Raw genomic sequence first — 18,706 nt, 5'->3', positions numbered from 1 at the left:
CGAGTATAAAACACAATGGCAGACAGACGGGTGCTGACAACATGGTCGCCTATGGAAGTGCATGCTGTTATCCTGTATGAATGGGCAGGTGGGACTAGCGTTTCTATCATCCACGAATGCCTGCAGGTCACGTATGGTGAAGAGGTCATGGGTCAGGATTTGCATCGCAGGGCATCAAGTTTTACAGGAGTGGTTTCTTCAAACTGATTGTACGCTACAACAAATGTCTCAATGTCGGTGGCAACTACATGAAAAAATAGTGCAAGGTGTATAGTTCATGAAGCCACGGTGTATATATTTTTTGGCAATAAGGTTTCCTTGTGAAAATAAATGCCGTAACGTACTTTCGGAACATCCCTCGTACCTGCACATGTTATCAAAAACCTAAATGAAAAACAAGGAAAACAAATAGCCCCCCTACAATAAACCACTGTCAATACATGTGTAGAGCAAATACGCATCACTGGCTTAAATCTTACCATGGGGCACCAAATAAACCGTACTCTTGGAGCCCCACCAGAAATGTGGCTTCTGGTGGGATATTGCAGTTATATTTTGATATAGCAAACTGTCGAATACAACAAACTAAACAAACTGTTTTTCACCAATATTAGTGTGTAACAAATATATGCTTATAATGAATACCGGCTATAACAATGGTAGTTTTGTGGCAGGTCTGACTTCATTATAATGAGATGCAACTATGTGATAGTCTATGCCTTAGTCTATGCCACCGATCCGCAAGTTTTGGCTGATTTGCCGCAATTTAACGTTTTTCGCAAGGACCGCAAGAGCTCACGAGGAGGAGGTGTTCTTATTGCCACTAACCAGCTGTTGCCTTGTTCTGTTATTAACATCCAATCGGAGCTTGAAATACTATGGGTAATCTGTCGTTCTGTATCACAAATCGTCATACTAGGTGTCTGCTACAGACCCCCCTCCAGTAATCTAATCTTTTCTTCACATTTAAACAATAGTCTGAATCAAATAACTGGCAAATATCCCAACGCGCGCATTATTCTTTTTGGTGATTTTAATTACCCCTCCATTGACTGGCTGAACCTAACACCAACAGGCAACACCGAAAGAACCAACTTTGTTGACATTTGTTTGAATTTGAATCTCACCCAGTTAGTAACTGAACCCACACGAGTCACACATGAATCCTCCAACATCTTGGACCTTATTCTAACTAATTACCCAGAAAGTTTATCATCGCTTACTTACCTCCGCGAAATCTGTGACCACAAAGTTTTACACGCTACTTTCACCGTCACCCCTGAATCGCGTCAAACTTTTCGCAAAACAATTTGCCTCTATGACAGAGGGAATTACGAAGAAATTAATAATCACCTGACGGCGTCATTTCCAAACTTTGAGACAGGTTTCGATGATCGATCCCTGGAGGATAATTGGCTTACTTTCAAAACTAAAATTGCCGAACTCACTGCGAAGTTTATTCCCACCACCACATTTCGTGCCAGTCACAATAAGCCATGGTTTTCAAAGCTCTTGAAGACACTCGACAACAAAAAAAAAAAAGGGACTTTTCCATGCAGCAAAACGCAACCCAAGCGCATGCGCTTGGAAGAAATATTACACAGCCGAATCAACATACCTGCAATCTATCCGTAATGCCAAATGCGATTTTTTCCAAACTGACCTCCCCAAGATCCTAACAAATAACCCGAGGAAGTTCTGGAAAGTACTAAATCCTCAACAGGCTCCGATCATCACACTAGCTAGTCCACTTGGCGAGATGACCAGTGATATTGACTGTGCAAATATTTTTAGCACCGCTTTCTCATTCGTCTTCACACACGAAACTGATATGCCACTTTCTACCGCAACTACCAACCTAAGTTTGCTTTGCCTTCAATCATGTTTTCTGCACACTGCATTATATGTATTATAGAAAATATCAAGATGTCATCTTCAGCGGGTTCTGATGAAATCACCCCCAAGTTTCTCAAAAATACTGGCCATGCTTCCGCACCGTATCTATCAAAACTTTTTGCACAATCACTTTCCACAGGTAGCATTCCCAGCGATTGGAAGGTGGGGAAGGTTGTTCCGGTCTTCAAATCAGGTAACAAAGAATCACCCCTTAACTACCGCCCCATCTGTTTAACAAGCGTGCTGTGCAAAATCGTGGAACCTGTCATTTATTCCCACATAATGAACTTTCTTGACTCTATTAATTTTTTTCATCCTGCTCAACATGGCTTCCGTAAAAACCTATCCTGTGATACACAATTGGCTATTTTCATCCATGACTTGCATATGAACCTTGACTGTAACCTTCAAACTGATGCAATATTCCTGGACTTCACGAAAGCATTTGACAAAGTACCCCACAAATGCTTGCTACTAAAACTTTCATGGCTAAACCTTCATCCTAACATTTTACAGTGGATAAGTGAATTCCTCGCTAACCACACCCAGTATGTTTACGTTAATAATCAAGCCTCTAGTCCTTTTCCCGTAACATCAGGTGCCCCACAAGGATCAGTCCTTGGCCCGCTATTATTTTTAATATACATTAAAGACCTACCAACGCATGTCTCTTGTAGCATCCGTATTTTTGCCGACGACTGTGTCATCTATCACACAATCAATAACACCTCTGATCAGCTCGCCCTCCAGAATGACTTAAACAGCGTACAGGACTGGTGTAACCAATGGCTCATGGAACTAAACCCCGATAAATGTAAACTCGTGTCTTTTAACCAAAAACGTAATCCTCTCCTCTTCTCATACAAAATCTCGCACGCCACGGTAGAATTAACTCACACTTATAAATACCTCGGCGTAACATTGTCCAATGATCTAACCTGGAACGCACATGTCACAAAAATCATATCATCTGCTAACAGAACCCTTGGATTCTTAAAACGTCATCTACGACATGCCCCACAAAACCTAAAATTACTTGCCTACAAATCACTTGTCCATCCTAAATTAGAATACGCCTCTGCTATTTGGAGCCCTAACCAAAATTATCTAACAATTTCCCTAGGATCAGTACAAAGTCGAGCCACAAGATTCATATATTCATGCTATTCATATAATGTTAGTATATCATCATTAAAAGCAGAGGCAGGTTTAACATCTCTAGCTTGTAGACGTCGTATTACTAGTATGTGCTTGTTTCATAAACTTTATTACAGCTCACTTCGTCATCCGCCCTACATCAATCCGCCGGCACGTATTTCCCCCCGCATTGGTCATCCCCTTCAAGTTGTACGGCCTTGTACGCGCACTGCTACCTTCGCATCTTCATTCTTTCCGCGCTCAGCCCCGGACTGGAACGGCCTTCCACACGACATCGCCGCAATCACCTGTACATCTAAATTTCTGAATTGTATAACTACTGTATTTAACAGCGAATAATTTATGTTCATTACATGTTTTCTTTGTTTATTATATTATTTATACATGTAACCCACCCCTTATGTAACACCCCCAACCCGGGGGGGCCTTTAAGGTAATAAAGTGAAGTGAAGTCATCCAGAAACAACTGACAGGGATAAAAAAAACACATGTACACAACAGGCTCCTTGAAGCTGCTCTGCAAATGCCCTGTGCATGCACAGAGAAAACGGCAGACCCCAGCCCCAAACTCACTGGATGGGTGTCAGCAGTGTTCTCTCACGGCTGGCACCATCATCTTGGTTGGTTTTGTTGGTTGACTAAATAATTGCACTCACCCATGGTGAGAAGATGGCCAAGGAGGCAGCAGCTATTGGACATCAGAATGGAAAAATGGGCGATCTGGCATTTATCGATTGCCACTAACATGTGGAAAAACAGACATTAGCCAAAGCAAAAGATGCGTGAACATCAGTTTGCAAGAGCATGGCCATTCACTCTCTGCCTCAAACCCTTTCCACCTTTCTGCACACTGCCAAATGTGCGGGTGTGCACTGGCCCATTTTTTTGTGACATGGCTGTTTTGTCCAGTCATAGTCAGCAGCTGCCCTGCGAGGTAATTAAAGCCTTTCTTGTCAGAAGGGAAGCCAACAAGTGTGTTTTTCAAGCATCTGTGAATCTCGGTCATAAATAACTTGGCTATTTTGCTAGCATGTGCACAGTTCTGTGAATTTAATCCTTATGTTTGCTGTGCACTTGCAATCGAGATACTTTCCTAATTTTCACATGGCCATTTTTTTATATGCTATAGGATTTTTTCCAATAAAGATTACTTGTAACCTTAATAACCTTAATGTCTTCGTAACCTCTTGCCACGTAACATCTTGAGCAGATTCAAACTTGTTAACGATAATACAACTAAGTTTGCTTTCTATTGTAATTTGCTTTTGCCTTTAATTTGAATTAACTACGGCAGACAAACAATCTACTTTTTTTAGCATATCATTATGGAATTACCTGCCAACTCACATCAGACAAACCACTTCGTTATCTGGCTTCAAAAAGGAAAAATTTTCTTTTTAATGGATAGCTGATTTTTTTCTTATCACCTTTCTCACACAAACACCTATGCATTAAATTTTGAGTTGTGCTTGTATAACATACTAGACATTCCTGATATTCTGTATTGTCAAGGTGTTTATGACAGGGTACGCAAGGAGTGAGAGGTCGAACTCGGTGCGGTACTCAAACCCTGCGAGCAGTCAGAACCGGCCCCGTGCATAAAGCGCTGGTGATGCGCCTAACTGACCGGCACTTCTTTACATTTCATACGCTGGAGATGTGCTGGGCTAACCAGCGCTTCTTCTTCGTTACATTTGTGCCCTGGAAAAATAGGTGCCATCCTGGCGATCTAAGCATAAGGTAGCATAGAGGGATCGTAGAAGGGCTTGAGCCGATCTACGTGAACAATTTCACGACCATGACAGCGCTGATCAGAAGACGGCAACACAGGTTCGATGACATAGTTTACGGGGAAAGTTTGTGCAATAACGCGGTAAGGTCAATGATATCGTCGGAGCAGCTTAGAAGAAAGGCCAGGAGCTAAAGGTGGAACCCACAGCCAGACCAATGAATCGGAAGGGAAGCTTGGGCGTTCAGAGCCACCACGACATAGCTTCTGGTGTGTCTGATCTGCGGTGGCAAGACAGCGGGTGAGTTGTCTGCATTCTTCAGCATGCTGCACAGCTTGAGAGACAGGAACACATTCTGATTAATCAGGCTGGTAGGGTAGAATGGTATTGATGGTGCAGGAAGGTTCACAGCCGTACAGTAAGAAAAACGGAGAAAAACCAGTGATGGCTTCAGTGGCAGTATTACAGGCGAATGTGACGAACGGAAGCACAGCGTTCTAGTTGGAATGGTCGGAAGCGACGTACATGGCGAGCATGTCGCCAAGAGTATGGTTGGAATGCTCCGTCAACCCATTTGTTTGCGGATGGTATGCGCTAGCGGTCCTGTCGATGATGTGACACTCTTTCAGAAGCGACGTCACGACTTCAGATAGAAAAGTGCGGCCTCAATCACTAAGTAACCGAGGGGCTCCCTGACAAAGAACAAAATGCCGCAGTATGAATGATCTAATGTCTAGGGTAGTGGCAAATGGAAGTGCAGCGGTTTCTGCATAGCATGTGAGATGATCCACTGAAACGATAATCCAGCGATTGCCAGCCCCGGTACAAGGAAGTGGACCATAAAGGTTGATTCCGACGCCATCAAAAGGATGAGACGGACAAGGAAGCGGCTACAAAGGTGTGGCAGTGGAAGTAGGGACGGACTTTCGGTGTTGGTAGTCGAGGCAGCAGCAGACGTGCTTGCGAACAAACTTGTACATGCCAGGCAAGTAATACCGGAGCCTAAGGAGGGCGTATGTCTTTAATATGTCACCGTGTGCACATTGGGGATCAGTGTGAAACGATGCGCATAATCAGCCCGAAGATGATGCGGTATTACGAGGAGCCATTACCGACCTTCAGGGAGAAAGTTGCGACGGTAGTGGAGTTGGTCGCGAACAACCAAGTGATGTGCCTGCCGCCATAGCGTCCTAGATGTTGTAACAGTGGCAGGATCAGCGAGAAACTGGCAAAGGGCAACGGAAGGGAAGGGCAGCGGATGAAGAAGTCACAGGTGTGAATAGCACGGTTGCGTCACGTGCTGATGCGCAAGATACGGAGACGACGGCGGCTGACTGAGGAGGGATATCAGTAACTTCGACCACAAGCATTTTTGTAGACCTCACAGCATCTTGGTCCATGGCTGCATCGGCAAGAAAAGACAACTCCACCTCGGTGCAGGCACAGTCAATGATGGCATTGTTTGACGAAAGGAAATCCCAGCCTAGGATAACATCATGGGAGCAGGACGGCAGCACAACGAATTCAATGACACGAAGCGACTCCTCGATGACAACACGTGCAGTGCAGGCTCCCAATGGTTCGACAGGCTGTGCGCTTTCAGCACTCAAATACACTCCGGAAAGTGACGTTGTTACTTTTCCTATTCGTCGGCAAAGTTCTGCGCGTAACACCGAAATTGCTGCACCCGTATCAACCAGTGCGAATGTTCGAATCCCTTCGACGTATACCTCCATGATGTTGCAGGGGTTATTATGAGACCTTTGGCAAATCGAAGGGGATGCAGTTCTCACCTCGGGAACTGCGACATTTAGTTTCCTTGAGGTAGAGGGCTTGGCCGGCATCTCATCGGTGAGATGGAGCAGTGGCATGGGGATGGGGAACGACGAGCATGGTTGAGAACAGGGATTTCATCCGGCGGCACAGGAGATTGTAGCTGTCGAGGGGCGTAAGCGCTCCTGGGTCGGCGGTTGGCTTCGACAAAAGCGGGCAACGTGTCCCGGAATACCACAATGGTAACAAATTGGGCAGACGTGGTAGCTGTGGTGTAGGCGGTGAGAAGGGAATCGGGGGTGGTCGCGCAACAGCTTGGAGAGGTGGACGTGAAGCAAAGGGCAGCTTTGCAGCGATGCCAGCGTACATCAGGGGTGCCGCGACGGTAGGTGGCTGAATAACAGCTGGCAGGCACTCAGCGATTTGCTCCTTGATGGCACTCTGTAACCCCGGTGTCAATGGAGAGTATGGTTGCGCATTTGTAAAGGGCACCAGGGAAAGCTGCCGAGCAACTTCTTCTCGTACGAATTCCTCTATCTGGTGCATTAGAGGAGACTCGTCAACATCTAGCGTCAGACCTGAGACAGCAGCGAGTTCTCAGGATGAATGTTGTGTGACTACTTGCTGCCTTCGAAGTTCGTCATAACTCTGACACAGCACAATGACGACAGACACTGTGGTCGGATTTCAGGCGACCAACATTTGAAAGGCGTCGTCCACAATTCCGTTGAGGATATGCTTGATCTTGCAGCTTCTGGCATCGTTTCGTCGACCCTGTTGTACAGATTAACAACGTCTTCGATGTAGCTGGTGAAATTCTCGCCTGGTTGCTGGGCATGTCCGCGCAGGCGTGTCCGCGCAGGCGTGTCCGCGCAGGCGTGTCCGCGCAGGCGTTGTTTGGCATGGAGTTTGCGGACAGCAGGACGACCAAAGACTTCCGTGAAGTTGATCTTGAACGCCGACCATGTCGGGATGTCAGATTCGTGGTTACGATACCACAAATGTGCGACGTTGCTCAAGTAAAAAATTACGTTGTTGAGCTTTGCCGTATCATCCCAGTGGTTGTGCACGCTGACTCTGTCGTACGAGGCGAGCCAGTCCTCAACGTCCTGATCACCGGTACCCGCAAAAACAGCAGGATCCCGCTGACGCTGCACGCCAGGACAGATGACAGTTGGTGCCGTGACTGCAGCTTGTTGACCTGGATAGGCAGGCATGGTTTGAGAAAGCTGGGCAGGATCGTCCGGCACGGGCCTAGATGGTTGAAGGGTTCGGCTTCAAAGTTCCAGCGTTGATGGAGTCGTACCCAGCACCTCCACCAAATATCAAGGTGTTTATTGACAGGGTATGCAAGGAGTGAGAGGTCGAACTCGGTGCGGTAGTCAATCCCTGCGAGCAGTCAGAACCAGCCCCGTGCGTAAAGCGCTGGTGTTGCGCCTGACTGAGTGGCACTTCTTTACATTTCATACGCTGGAGATGCGCCGGGCTAACCGGCGCTTTTTCGTTACAGTATATCCTTTTTATTTCTTTAAGTATCCTTTGGAAATAGTCTACAATATTTGTATTTTGTTGTATTTTTCTAGTTCTGGCAGCATAATCTCTTATTCTTTTGTACTTTCGAGCAACATTGCACAACTCATTGATAAATTTCTGTATTTGTGGAATTGGATTGTATTTTTGTGTTCTTTGTATTTTCTGCCTTTACTATTTTGCGTATCTCGCTTTTATTACCCTGCTGTCAATACTGTTATTAGTTTTATGCACTAACAAGAGGTCCCCTAACAGCTTCGTGCTCAGGTTCCTCCTTCTTGAGGCAAAGCACATGAGAACACGTGGGGCGACAGAAGGGAACGAAGAGACAGCGCTTCTTCTCGTGAATTTGCCAGTTTTGCTGATGTAACTGCAGCTGCAGTCTGCGCATGGTACCTTGTAGATGACACCAGGGTAATTCTTGCTTTCAAGCTGATCTTTTACGTTAACAAGCTGGTTTCTCAGCTTGTTGGATGGCATGCGTGCTATTACAAGATCGTATCTTGAGAATGTGCGGCTAAGAGCTTCGCTGACTCCAGGCACATATGAGACGCCAGCACATTTCATGAACGACTTGCCTTGAGACGGCTTTATATTGTTACGTGTGGAAAGACACAGACGAAAGATGCTATTTACACGCTATTTACACTGGAGCCAGGCAGCCAGGCTGACACTCGCTCGTGCCAAGGGCACCGACCAACTTTTTCGTCGTTCTCGCGGCGGCTCGTCTCTTGAGCATCGCTCCATCATATCGTAATATTACCCCCCGGCGGCGAAAGCACCGTCACGGTGCTGTTAAATATCCAAGGTGCGTGGACAGTTGTAGGGCTTGAGTCGGGCAACGTGGACAACGTCACTGGTTGTCACAGCAGAGGACGCAGTGGGCGTGGCTAGAACGATTTCATAGGTGACATCGGTCACTTTGCGTATCACGCGATATGGACATGTGTAACAGGAAAGCAGCTTTTTACAAAGGCCAACTTTACGCGATGGTGACCAAAGCAACACGAGGGCGCCGGGCACAAAATGGACATCACGGTGACGGAGGTCGTAGCGTTGTTTCTGCTTGTCTTGAGACACTTGTAGACGAGTGCGGTCAAGTTGGCGAGCATGGTCAGCATGGGCGATTGCATCACGGGCATAATCGCTAGTTGAAGCTGTGGCGGACGGAAGCACACTGTCCAGAGGTAGCGTTGGTTCGCAGCCATACAATAGGTAAAACGGGGAAAAGCCAGCAGTTTCGAGACAGGAAGAGTTGTATGCAAAGGTAATGTAAGGTAGAGCCAGGTCCCAGTCACGGTGGTCGTCAGAAACGTATTTGGATAGCATGTCTGTAAGGGTGCGGTTCAAAGGCTCAGTGAGGCCGTTCGTTTGTGGGTCGTAGGAGGTGATAAATTTATGCTGTATTGAGCAGGCACGCATGATGTCGTCAATCACTTTGGTCAAAAAGGTGCGGCCGCTGTCTGTAAGCAATTGACGCGGAGCACCATGCATCAAAATATCATGTAGGAGGAAGTCCGCAACATCAGTTGCGCAACTGGTCGGAAGAGCACGGGTTACGGCGTGGCAGGTCGCGTAGTCCGTCGCGACTGCAACCCACTTGTTTCCTGATGTGGATTCCGGAAATGGGCCAAGAAGGTCCAAGCCGACACGATGAAAGGGTTCGGCATGGATGTCGAGCTGCTGCAGGTAACCAGCGGGGATCTGGGAAGGCTTCTTGCATCGTTGGCGAAGTTCACAAGCGGCGATGTAACATCGTACGGAACGGGCAATGCCCGGCCAGAAAAAACGGCGAAGTACGCGGTCATAGGTTTGAGATAAACCGAGGTGTCCTGGTGTTGGTGCGTCGTGAAGCTCTTCTAGAACAATGGAGCGGAGGTTTTTAGGTATCACAAGCAGGAACTCAGAGCCATCCGGATGAAGGTTACGATGGTACAGAGTACCGTCGCAGAGGACGAAGAGGCGTAGAGCAGCATCGGCCGGAGAGTGCTCAAAACGGTCGATGAGTGCTCTGATGTAGGCATCACGGCGTTGCTCGTCCGCGAAATGAAGCAGCTGGGATACAGAGAATACGCAAGAATCACTGGCAATATTGGAGGAATCAGAGTCAACAGGGTAACGCGGCAAACTGTCAGCGTCTTGGTGCAGGCGGCCAGACTTGTACACCACCGAATGTGAAAATTCCTGTAACCTCAAATCCCATCGACCAAGCCGGCCTGTAGGATCTTTTAGCGATGAGAGCCAGTAGAGAGCATGATGGTCAGTGACTACGGAAAAAGGGCGACCGTAAAGGTAAGGACGGAACTTCGCAACAGCCCAGACAACAGCAAGGCATTCGCGTTCCGTAATGTAATAGTTGCACTCCGATGGTGCTAGGAGGCGGCTCGCGTAAGCAATAACGCGATCCTTGCCACGGTGACGCTGGGCTAAGACGGCACCTATGCCATGACCGCTGGCATCTGTAAGTAATTCTGTAGGGGCATCAGGGTCGAAGTGGGCGAGAATGGGTGGTGAGGTTAGAAGAGTGACGAGACGAGAGAAGGCGGCGGCTTCTGTAGTACCCCACGAGAATTGTACGCCTTTCTTCAAAAGATTAGTTAGGGGCCTAGCAATTGTCGCAAAATCTGGAACAAAACGACGAAAGTACGAGCACAGCCCTACAAAGCTTTGAACGTCTGCGGCTGTCTTCGGAACCGGAAACTCTCTGACAGCGCGAGTTTTGTCGGGATCAGGCTGTACTCTGGAAGCGTCAACGAGATGGCCCAGAAGAGTAATTTGTCGGTGGCCAAAATGACATTTGGACGAGTTAAGTTGCAGCTTCGCCTTTCGAAATACATCAAGTATAGTTGTGAGACGCTCAAGGTGAGTGTCGAACGTTGGCGAGAAGACGATGTCGTCGTCGAGGTAGCAGAGGCATGTGGACCATTTGAAACCTTGGAGCAAGGAGTCCATCATGCGCTCAAAGGTGGCAGGGGCGTTGCATAATCCAAACAGCATTACTTTAAATTGGTATAGGCCATCAGGTGTGATGAACACGGCTTTTTCTCTGTCCATATCATCAACAGCAATCTGCCAATATCCTGAACGAAGGTCAATAGACGAGAAATAGCTGGAACCGTGCAGGCAGTCAAGGGTGTCGTCTATACGTGGGAGCGGGTAGACGTCCTTCTTAGTATTGTTGTTCAGATGACGGTAGTCTACACAGAAACGCCACGTGCCATCCTTCTTCTTAACCAACACCACAGGTGACGTCCAGGGACTCGATGAAGGCTCAATGATGTTTTATCGAGCATTTTGTTCACTTCATCCTGAATTACTCAGCACTCCGACGCAGAAACTCGATACGGTCGTCAGTGAATAGGCGCAGCATCGTCAGTAAGAATCCGATGCTCAACCGCGAGCGTCTGACCTAAAGGGCAATCGTCGAAGTCAAAAATATCTCTGTAGGATGATAATACTTGGTAAAGGTCTTCAGCCTGCGCAGAAGACAGGTCCGTCGCAACCATTTTCTGTATCTTGGGATCGGCGGCTGAGGCTGGCACGATAAGCCTGCTAAGCTCGCAGGAAGCATCGGTCGATAAAGTTGCCACATGATGGTCGCTGAGACAATCAACGTTGGCAAGGCAAATACCTTGCGGTAGAATTTGCTTTGCCAATCCAAAGTTACAGACAGGCACGTGAGTGTGGTTCGCAGTAATAGTAAGCATACTGTGAGGCACGGTGACGTCATACTGTATTGGGATGTCGGGCAGAGGAGTGACGAGGTACTCGCCATCAGGAACTGGTGGGAAAGACAACAGTTCAATGTAGGCTATGGATTTTGGCGGCAGGCGAAGAAAGCCGGTGGAGCGTAAGCGGCAGTGGGGTGTGTCAGAAGGTTCTGCGAGCATCGGCAACTCAAGGTGAAGGGTACTGGAAGAGCAGTCAATAAGAGCAGAATGGGCGGAGAGAAAATGAGGCCGAGAATGAGATCGTGGGGGCAATGAGCAATTATGGTGAAGAGGACAGGAGTGTGGCGGCCGGCGATGCTGACACGTTCCGTACACATGCTGATGATAGGCACAGTACCACCATCCGCAACACGAACGACGCGTGCCAACGCTGGCGTAAGGAGCTTGTTCAGTCGTCGTCGGAAAGCAGCACTCATAATAGAAAGATGTGCTCCTGAATCGATGAGTGTGGTGACAGAATAGCCATCAACATCAACGTCAAGAAGGTTTCGGTTAGTAGGTAACGTGAGCAGAGGATTTGAGGGCAGGGTCGACAACGCTGCTTCACCTCCAGAAGCTGCAGTGCCTAGTTTTCCGGCTGGGTCCGGGAGGCGATAGGGGGCGAAGAGAAGCGGCGGGGTTGGGGCGAACGAGACTGATGGCGTCGAGGTGAGGGCGAGCGGTTGTACCGAAGGTTCGGAGCAGGGGCATCAGTGGTAGTGGGTTCATGGCGGGTGGCATGGGTACAGAAGGTCCAAAGGTGCGGGAATAAGTGGTGGCGTAAGTCCGAGGAGGTGGTGGCCATTGGTTGCGGCAGTGACGGGCGACGTGGCCGATGCGACAGCAGTGGAAGCTGATCGGCCTGTCATCAGGGGTACGCCATTCGGACGGGTTGCAGCGAGATGTGGCAGAAAAGGACTGCCGGGGACGAGGAGGGCCGCTAAATAACTGGGGAACGCTGGGTTGGGACGTGGAACACACGGTGTTCAGACCCATGTTTTCAAATTCCTGTCTGACAACGGCCTGAATCATCGCAATGGTAGTTGCTGGCAGATCGGGAGGCGTCGTGGAGAAGGCTGGCGAACAGGCGGCCTTGAGTTCGCGGCGAACAATACGGGTGACGTCGTCACAGGTGGTGGTCTGACGCGGTCGACCCTCACATGTCGACGTAGCAGCAGTGTTGGGAAGCCGCGCAATGTGGTGTGAGATATGGCGGCTCTTAGCCTGTTCAAGGCTACCGCATTCTTTTATAATGGCGTCGATAGTCGAGACGTTGCCGAAAACAAGCAAACTGAAAGCGTCGTCGGCGATGCCTTTTAGCACATGTGCCACTTTATCTGCTTCGGACATATCGTCAGCTTTACGGCATAGAGCCAAGACGTCGAGGATGTCGGAAACGTGTGGCTCTGTAGATGACTGAACACTAGACGCAAGAGCCTTTCTCGCGGCAGACTTGCGCCCAATGGGGTCGCCGAACAGTTCCCATAGCTTTTCTTTGAAATTGTCCCAACTGGTTATTTCGTCATCATGCGTTTGGTGGCACACGGGTGGGGTGCCGCCGAGATAAAAGATAACATTGGCGAGCATAATCGTTGGGTCCCACCTGTTATTAGCACTGGCGTGTTCATAGAGCTTGATCTAGTCGTCAACATCCTGTCCCTCCAGGCCAGAGAACACACCTTGGTCACGATGTGGGGCAACCATGGCGATTGGAGCAGTCAGACAAGCGGAAGCCGTTGCAGAGGCGGGCTCGTCACCGGGAGGCATGGTAACAAGCTCGGTGTGCCGACCACTTTGGAGTTCCGTGGCGAGGCGGGGATCGCTGACCTCCACCGGAAATGTTATGTGCGGAAAGACACAGAAGAAAGATGCTATTTACACACAATTTACACTGGAGCCAGGCAGCCAGGCTGACACTCGCTCATGCCAAGGGCACCGACCAACTTCATCGTTCTCGCAGCGGTTCGTCTCTTGAGCCCATCGCTTGATGATATCGTAATAATATGGAGGACACAAGCTCCCATTTTGTTAATAAACTTCTTGGAGTACCCGTTCCTGGACAATTTGTGACGAATTGTCTTCAGTTCGTTCTGCATTTCGTTGTCACTTGAGCAGATGCATGTGGCCCGCGTCACGAGAGATGTGACGACGGATTGCTTGTGGCAAGCCGGGTGACATGAATTGAAGTTTAAGTATTGGCCGGTGTGAGTCGCTATGCACAGCAAGTGAAAGTCTCATTCCACTTCACATGAGTGGAATGTCACATGAGGACGTCAAGGAAGGGGAGGCTGTTGTCACACTAATTCTGTAGTAAATTGTATGGCTGCTTCTGCCGAGTTGAGACGACGCAAGAGGTGTGAAGCGTCCTGCCTTCGCACAATGCAGAAGCAGTCGTCTACATAGCGGACGAAAACCTTTGGCGCGTGAGTGAAGTCAGCGAGGGCCTTCTGTTTAATGACCTCCATGGCCAAGTTGGCTGTAGTAACGGAAATGGAAGCACCCACGGCAGTTTTGTTGATCTGCCTGTAAAGTGTGATCAAGGAACCCGTACGGATCCTGAAACGTCTCTGTTATTTTCACCTCGACTTGGTCAGTGACCGCAATTTCTTCATCATAATGAGTCATAGCGTAGCTGCAAACCCTTTTGAATTTTTTTTTTAGCTTCAAAAATTTGGGATTATTTTAGTTTTATAAATCTTGCGTGAAGTGTTACGAAAAATGCTGTATGTGAAAAAAATCGTCAGCTTCTGAACGTCATGTTAGAAATTTTTCAATGGTAAAATGGTGCAAAAGGGGTGCTTTTTTCGTGAAAGTCGATATAGATAAGTTCCTGAAACATGCGAAATCTGTAGCAGCAAAGTTGCTGAAAGACTTAGTGTGATAAAAAAACAATGCGCTTATTGTCAGTCTTGGCTGTTTCAACTTTGATGCTGCTGCTTGTATGCTGCGTGTAAAGCTATTGCTAATAAAGTATGTATGTCACAAAAGGCAAAGTGGATACCTCTCCTCTCATCATCCATCTAAAATACATTTGAGTACATCTTTTTGTGTAGCAATGGCAATGCGGAGGTAGCAGGTGAAGACTTATTTGAGGAAAGAGCAGGCCAGTAAAAACAACATGGTGGTCTTCCATGTAAGGGAATGCTGCTGTTACAGTAAATGAGCTCAGAACTGAAGGAATCGCTGAAGTACGCTGTCTGACAGTACTCACTCCGTTGTCCTCCGAGAACGTTGAGCATCATTCTGCTTTGAGGCCTGCCTTGGCTTCATGCCCTGAACATTTTGGGCATCCTGTGCTGGCTGCTGGCGTGACTTGCTGGCCCGCTTGTTCACCTCCGTTGCCCGTAATGTGGATGGCCTTGGTGTGGATGAACACAGTTCGAGGTCTGCAATAATAATAATAATAATAATAATAATAATAATAATAATAATAATAATAATAATAATAATAATAATAATAATAACAACAACAACAACAATAATAATAATAATCTTTACTACAAATAATGAAATTGTACATATGATTTTGCTAGGTCTGCCGAAGCCTTCTGTGGGCTTGTATTATTATTGTTTATTATTATTATTATTATTATTATTATTATTATTATTATTATTATTATTATTATCTGTGCTAGTAAGACAAGTAATCATGTTCTTGGCAATGCATTGCCAAATGCGTACTAGGGCAACCTTTCAGACTAGACAAGTGCTCCCTTAACCTCGTGTTAATGCATCTCCCAGTCTGCCCTACGTACACATGACCACACGTCATAGGAATCTGGTAAACAACGTTCTTCGTGCAATCAACAAATTGGTTCTTGCGCGGATGTTTAACACTACATTCTTTCTTTACATCATCCTTACTTTCGAACTTCTTTTTAATCTTGGAACACACACTACCTATTTTGTTTTTTGCCGAAAATACCACTTTTACTTCATAACTACTAGCCACCTTTTTAAGTCTGTGTGAAAGGCCGTGCACATACGAAATCACTGAAACATTGGAAGCTACATCCTTCTGCCTTTGATTCTTTGTGCATTGTCCTTTATACTTGTTAAGTTCTTTCATTAGTCTAATGCACGACGCCAGCGTCACAGCGAGCGGGTCATGTGTACGTAGGGCAGACTGGGAGATGCGTTAACACGAGGTTAAGGGAGCACTTGTCTAGTCTGAAAGGTCGCCCTAGTACGCATTTGGCAATGCATTGCCAAGAACATGATTGCTCCCCTTGTTTTACTAGCACAGACATTTTGTATAGGCATAGGAATCAAACCGCTAGGGAAATCGTGGAAGCACAGTGGATTGAAAAACAAAAAGAAAAATGCATCAACCATCCTTCTGTTTCATTGTTAGATAAAGAAAATTCACTTCTATCATCACATCTTTAACGCATTTTATTGCAAGTGGTTGTTTTCAAGCACTTTGCTGTTTTTAGTATGACCGGGTGGCTTTTGTCCACGTCTTTTTATCACAAGTGTTATATGTAATATTGACGTTGCTCTTTTGACTTGATCGCGCAGATCAGCGGGTATCATTGCGCTATAGGCAAGCTCTGTTGACTAGATCGCGCAGATCTGTGGGTATTTAAGCAAGTAGTTCTTCAAAAATAAAACTAGTTGTTAGAAAGCGCTCGTCCTTGTGTTGCGCCTATTCTTCGTCCCTGTTTGTTTGCGCACAAAAAGTGTTAAGATGAATCTGTTCCAACTAGGCCGACTCGCAGTTATGCATTGGCCTAGCCAAGGAAGTCGACCCCCCCCCCCCCACCTCTTTTCCCACGGAACAGAAAGTTTGAGGAGGTGGGCTCTGAAAGAACGACATGGATGAAAAAGAAAGTCCGAAGGGGCAGGAGGGGGTTTGCTTGTCACCGTACCTAGAACTTCAGTTTATCCAGTTTGCCCACAACCGCTGTCGTGTTGTTCGTAGTAGTGTTTCCTTGCCTTCTCACATCACCTTTTCGCTATCCCCCACCCCAACCCCCCTTGCATAGGAACTAAGAGTGAAGAGTGGCAAGGCCGTTAATCACTCGTTTTGCAACTGCCTCGGTTCCGCCCATTCTTTGCCTCTTCTCTCCCCTCCTCTGTAGCATTCTATCTAGCTTCCCTCTGAACTTGAGTACAGTAGAATGGTAAGCGCTGCAATTTATGCTGTGGTTTTACAGGGGGGGGAGTCACGGATAATTACAGCTGCCAAGAGGCTAATGTGGTGATGGACACCGAGAGAGCTCCAGAGGGCATTGTGCATATTTGACGCGGTGCAAAGGTTCAAACGAGGTTCTCACATCTTTCCTCTCTGCCACGCTTCTTCCATGTATATACACACTCTGAACCACCCCCACGTCACCAAACTTTCAAGAAAGAACAACAAACTTTAAAAGAATGCTGATTTGCGCATAACAAAATATATCAAGCACAGGGGTGCTGGGCCGGGGAAGCTAAGAAACTGCCAGAACAAACAGGTGGGCGAGCAGGTAGGAGAATGGCCTCGATGTCCACGCAGAAACAGAAATATAGGAATGTTAGTGGCTGCCAAGCTGTTCAACAAACTGGTGAATGTTGAAGAATGTGACAGTGACTAATGGAAAAGAATGTTAAGAAGGGGAGTGGCGTGATAGATACAAGAAGGGGGATCACTCATAAAAGGTGCTGAAGAATGAAATTGGCGGATAATTATGGACATAGGGAGAGCGTTTTATTACTGCCCGATCACTCAACACCAGACAGCCATGGCCAGTTGCCTAGCTGAGGCTCACCTATCATGTGGTAACACATGGCACTTTCTGCGGAGAACCCATTCTAACTAAACATTGCGACAGTTTCAGGATAGACGGATGTCAGGATACACGACACTTTCAAATGCCGTAATTTTCAGGCAGGCTTCTAAACAGGACATTAACATTTTTTTTAATATGACCATTTTCTAAAATAGCATAAGGCTGATAGCATAATTTGATGCGAAGTGACTGCGAAAGGTGCATCCTCGTTGCTAAAGCATTCTTGCCTGGAAAGTGTCTCTGCATGGTGTACAACCAATATTATATATACATGTGGGCGAGAGAGAGAGAGGTTGGCATAGCTGAAAAATTTCTGGCTACACCGCTGGCCCAAAGACACACTGATCGCATCGAATACGCAAGTCCATTGCTCACGCATGCCGATAAGTGCAGTTGGGACCTCTCAAAACACACACAAGCATGCAAATGAGCTTGGCACCATGCTCGCAGTAGTTGCCAGCTGTTGACCGCAGGCCCAAACGCCGCTTCAATGGCTGTCAATCTAACCACCAATAAGCGTGATTTCGTGACTGTTCACTAATGAGCCACCACCCATAAGAACATATTAGCGACAAGCTTTCTGCAACGGTTTGCGGCCTGTCATCACGTTGGCCAGCGGCGAATTTTCACCATGGTCCCACTAGTTTGTCCAGCCCATTGAGCCAAACCGGAGCTGCATCGTTGGATGTGCTGGTGAATAAAGTTATGGTTACCCAATAAACGAAAATTTATTCACAGCAGTCGCACGAATGTTGTGAATAATTGCCTTGCCATCGAAAGTGAGTCCATGGGATGACAGTTCATGGCTGCCATCTTTGAGAAATACTGTACAGTGTCCCCTCATTCCGAATGCCGTATGTAGGCACACAACTGTCTATTTTCGTAGCTTCGAGCAACCCATCACTAGACTATAATTATAGCTTAGGATTTACATGGCGGGCTCAAAAATACCATGCGACAGCCCACTGACCTCCAGCTGCAGATGCATTTACACAGATGACAGATAGATGCGGACAGAAAAAAAAAGGGGGGGGAGAACGTCGCGCGAACATGCCGTGGGCATCTGTATTGTTGGCACTGATGACTGCGCGGAGCGCTTCTGAGTGACGTCACGCAGATTTCCCGCTTTTGTCTGTCG

At 47.3% G+C, this 18,706-nt stretch overlaps 1 protein-coding gene across 4 annotated transcripts in view; it reads right to left on the bottom strand.

Moving 5' to 3' along the window:
- LOC142560917 (DNA-binding protein SMUBP-2-like) overlaps positions 1–18,706 on the bottom strand; it is a 97,190-nt gene that overhangs the window by 8,124 nt on the left and 70,360 nt on the right. For all 4 annotated transcript variants that reach the window (XM_075673339.1, XM_075673337.1, XM_075673336.1 and 1 more), the window contains one exon: positions 15,009–15,183. In XM_075673339.1, coding sequence (XP_075529454.1) covers positions 15,009–15,183 — 175 coding nt within the window. The remainder of the gene's footprint in view (positions 1–15,008; positions 15,184–18,706) is intronic.

Source organism: Dermacentor variabilis, chromosome 10 (genome assembly GCF_050947875.1).
Source record: "Dermacentor variabilis isolate Ectoservices chromosome 10, ASM5094787v1, whole genome shotgun sequence".
Taxonomy (NCBI): Eukaryota; Metazoa; Arthropoda; class Arachnida; order Ixodida; family Ixodidae; genus Dermacentor; species Dermacentor variabilis.
Note: the sequence above shows the minus strand (reverse complement) of the source record. Positions and strands in the feature narration are given on the sequence as shown.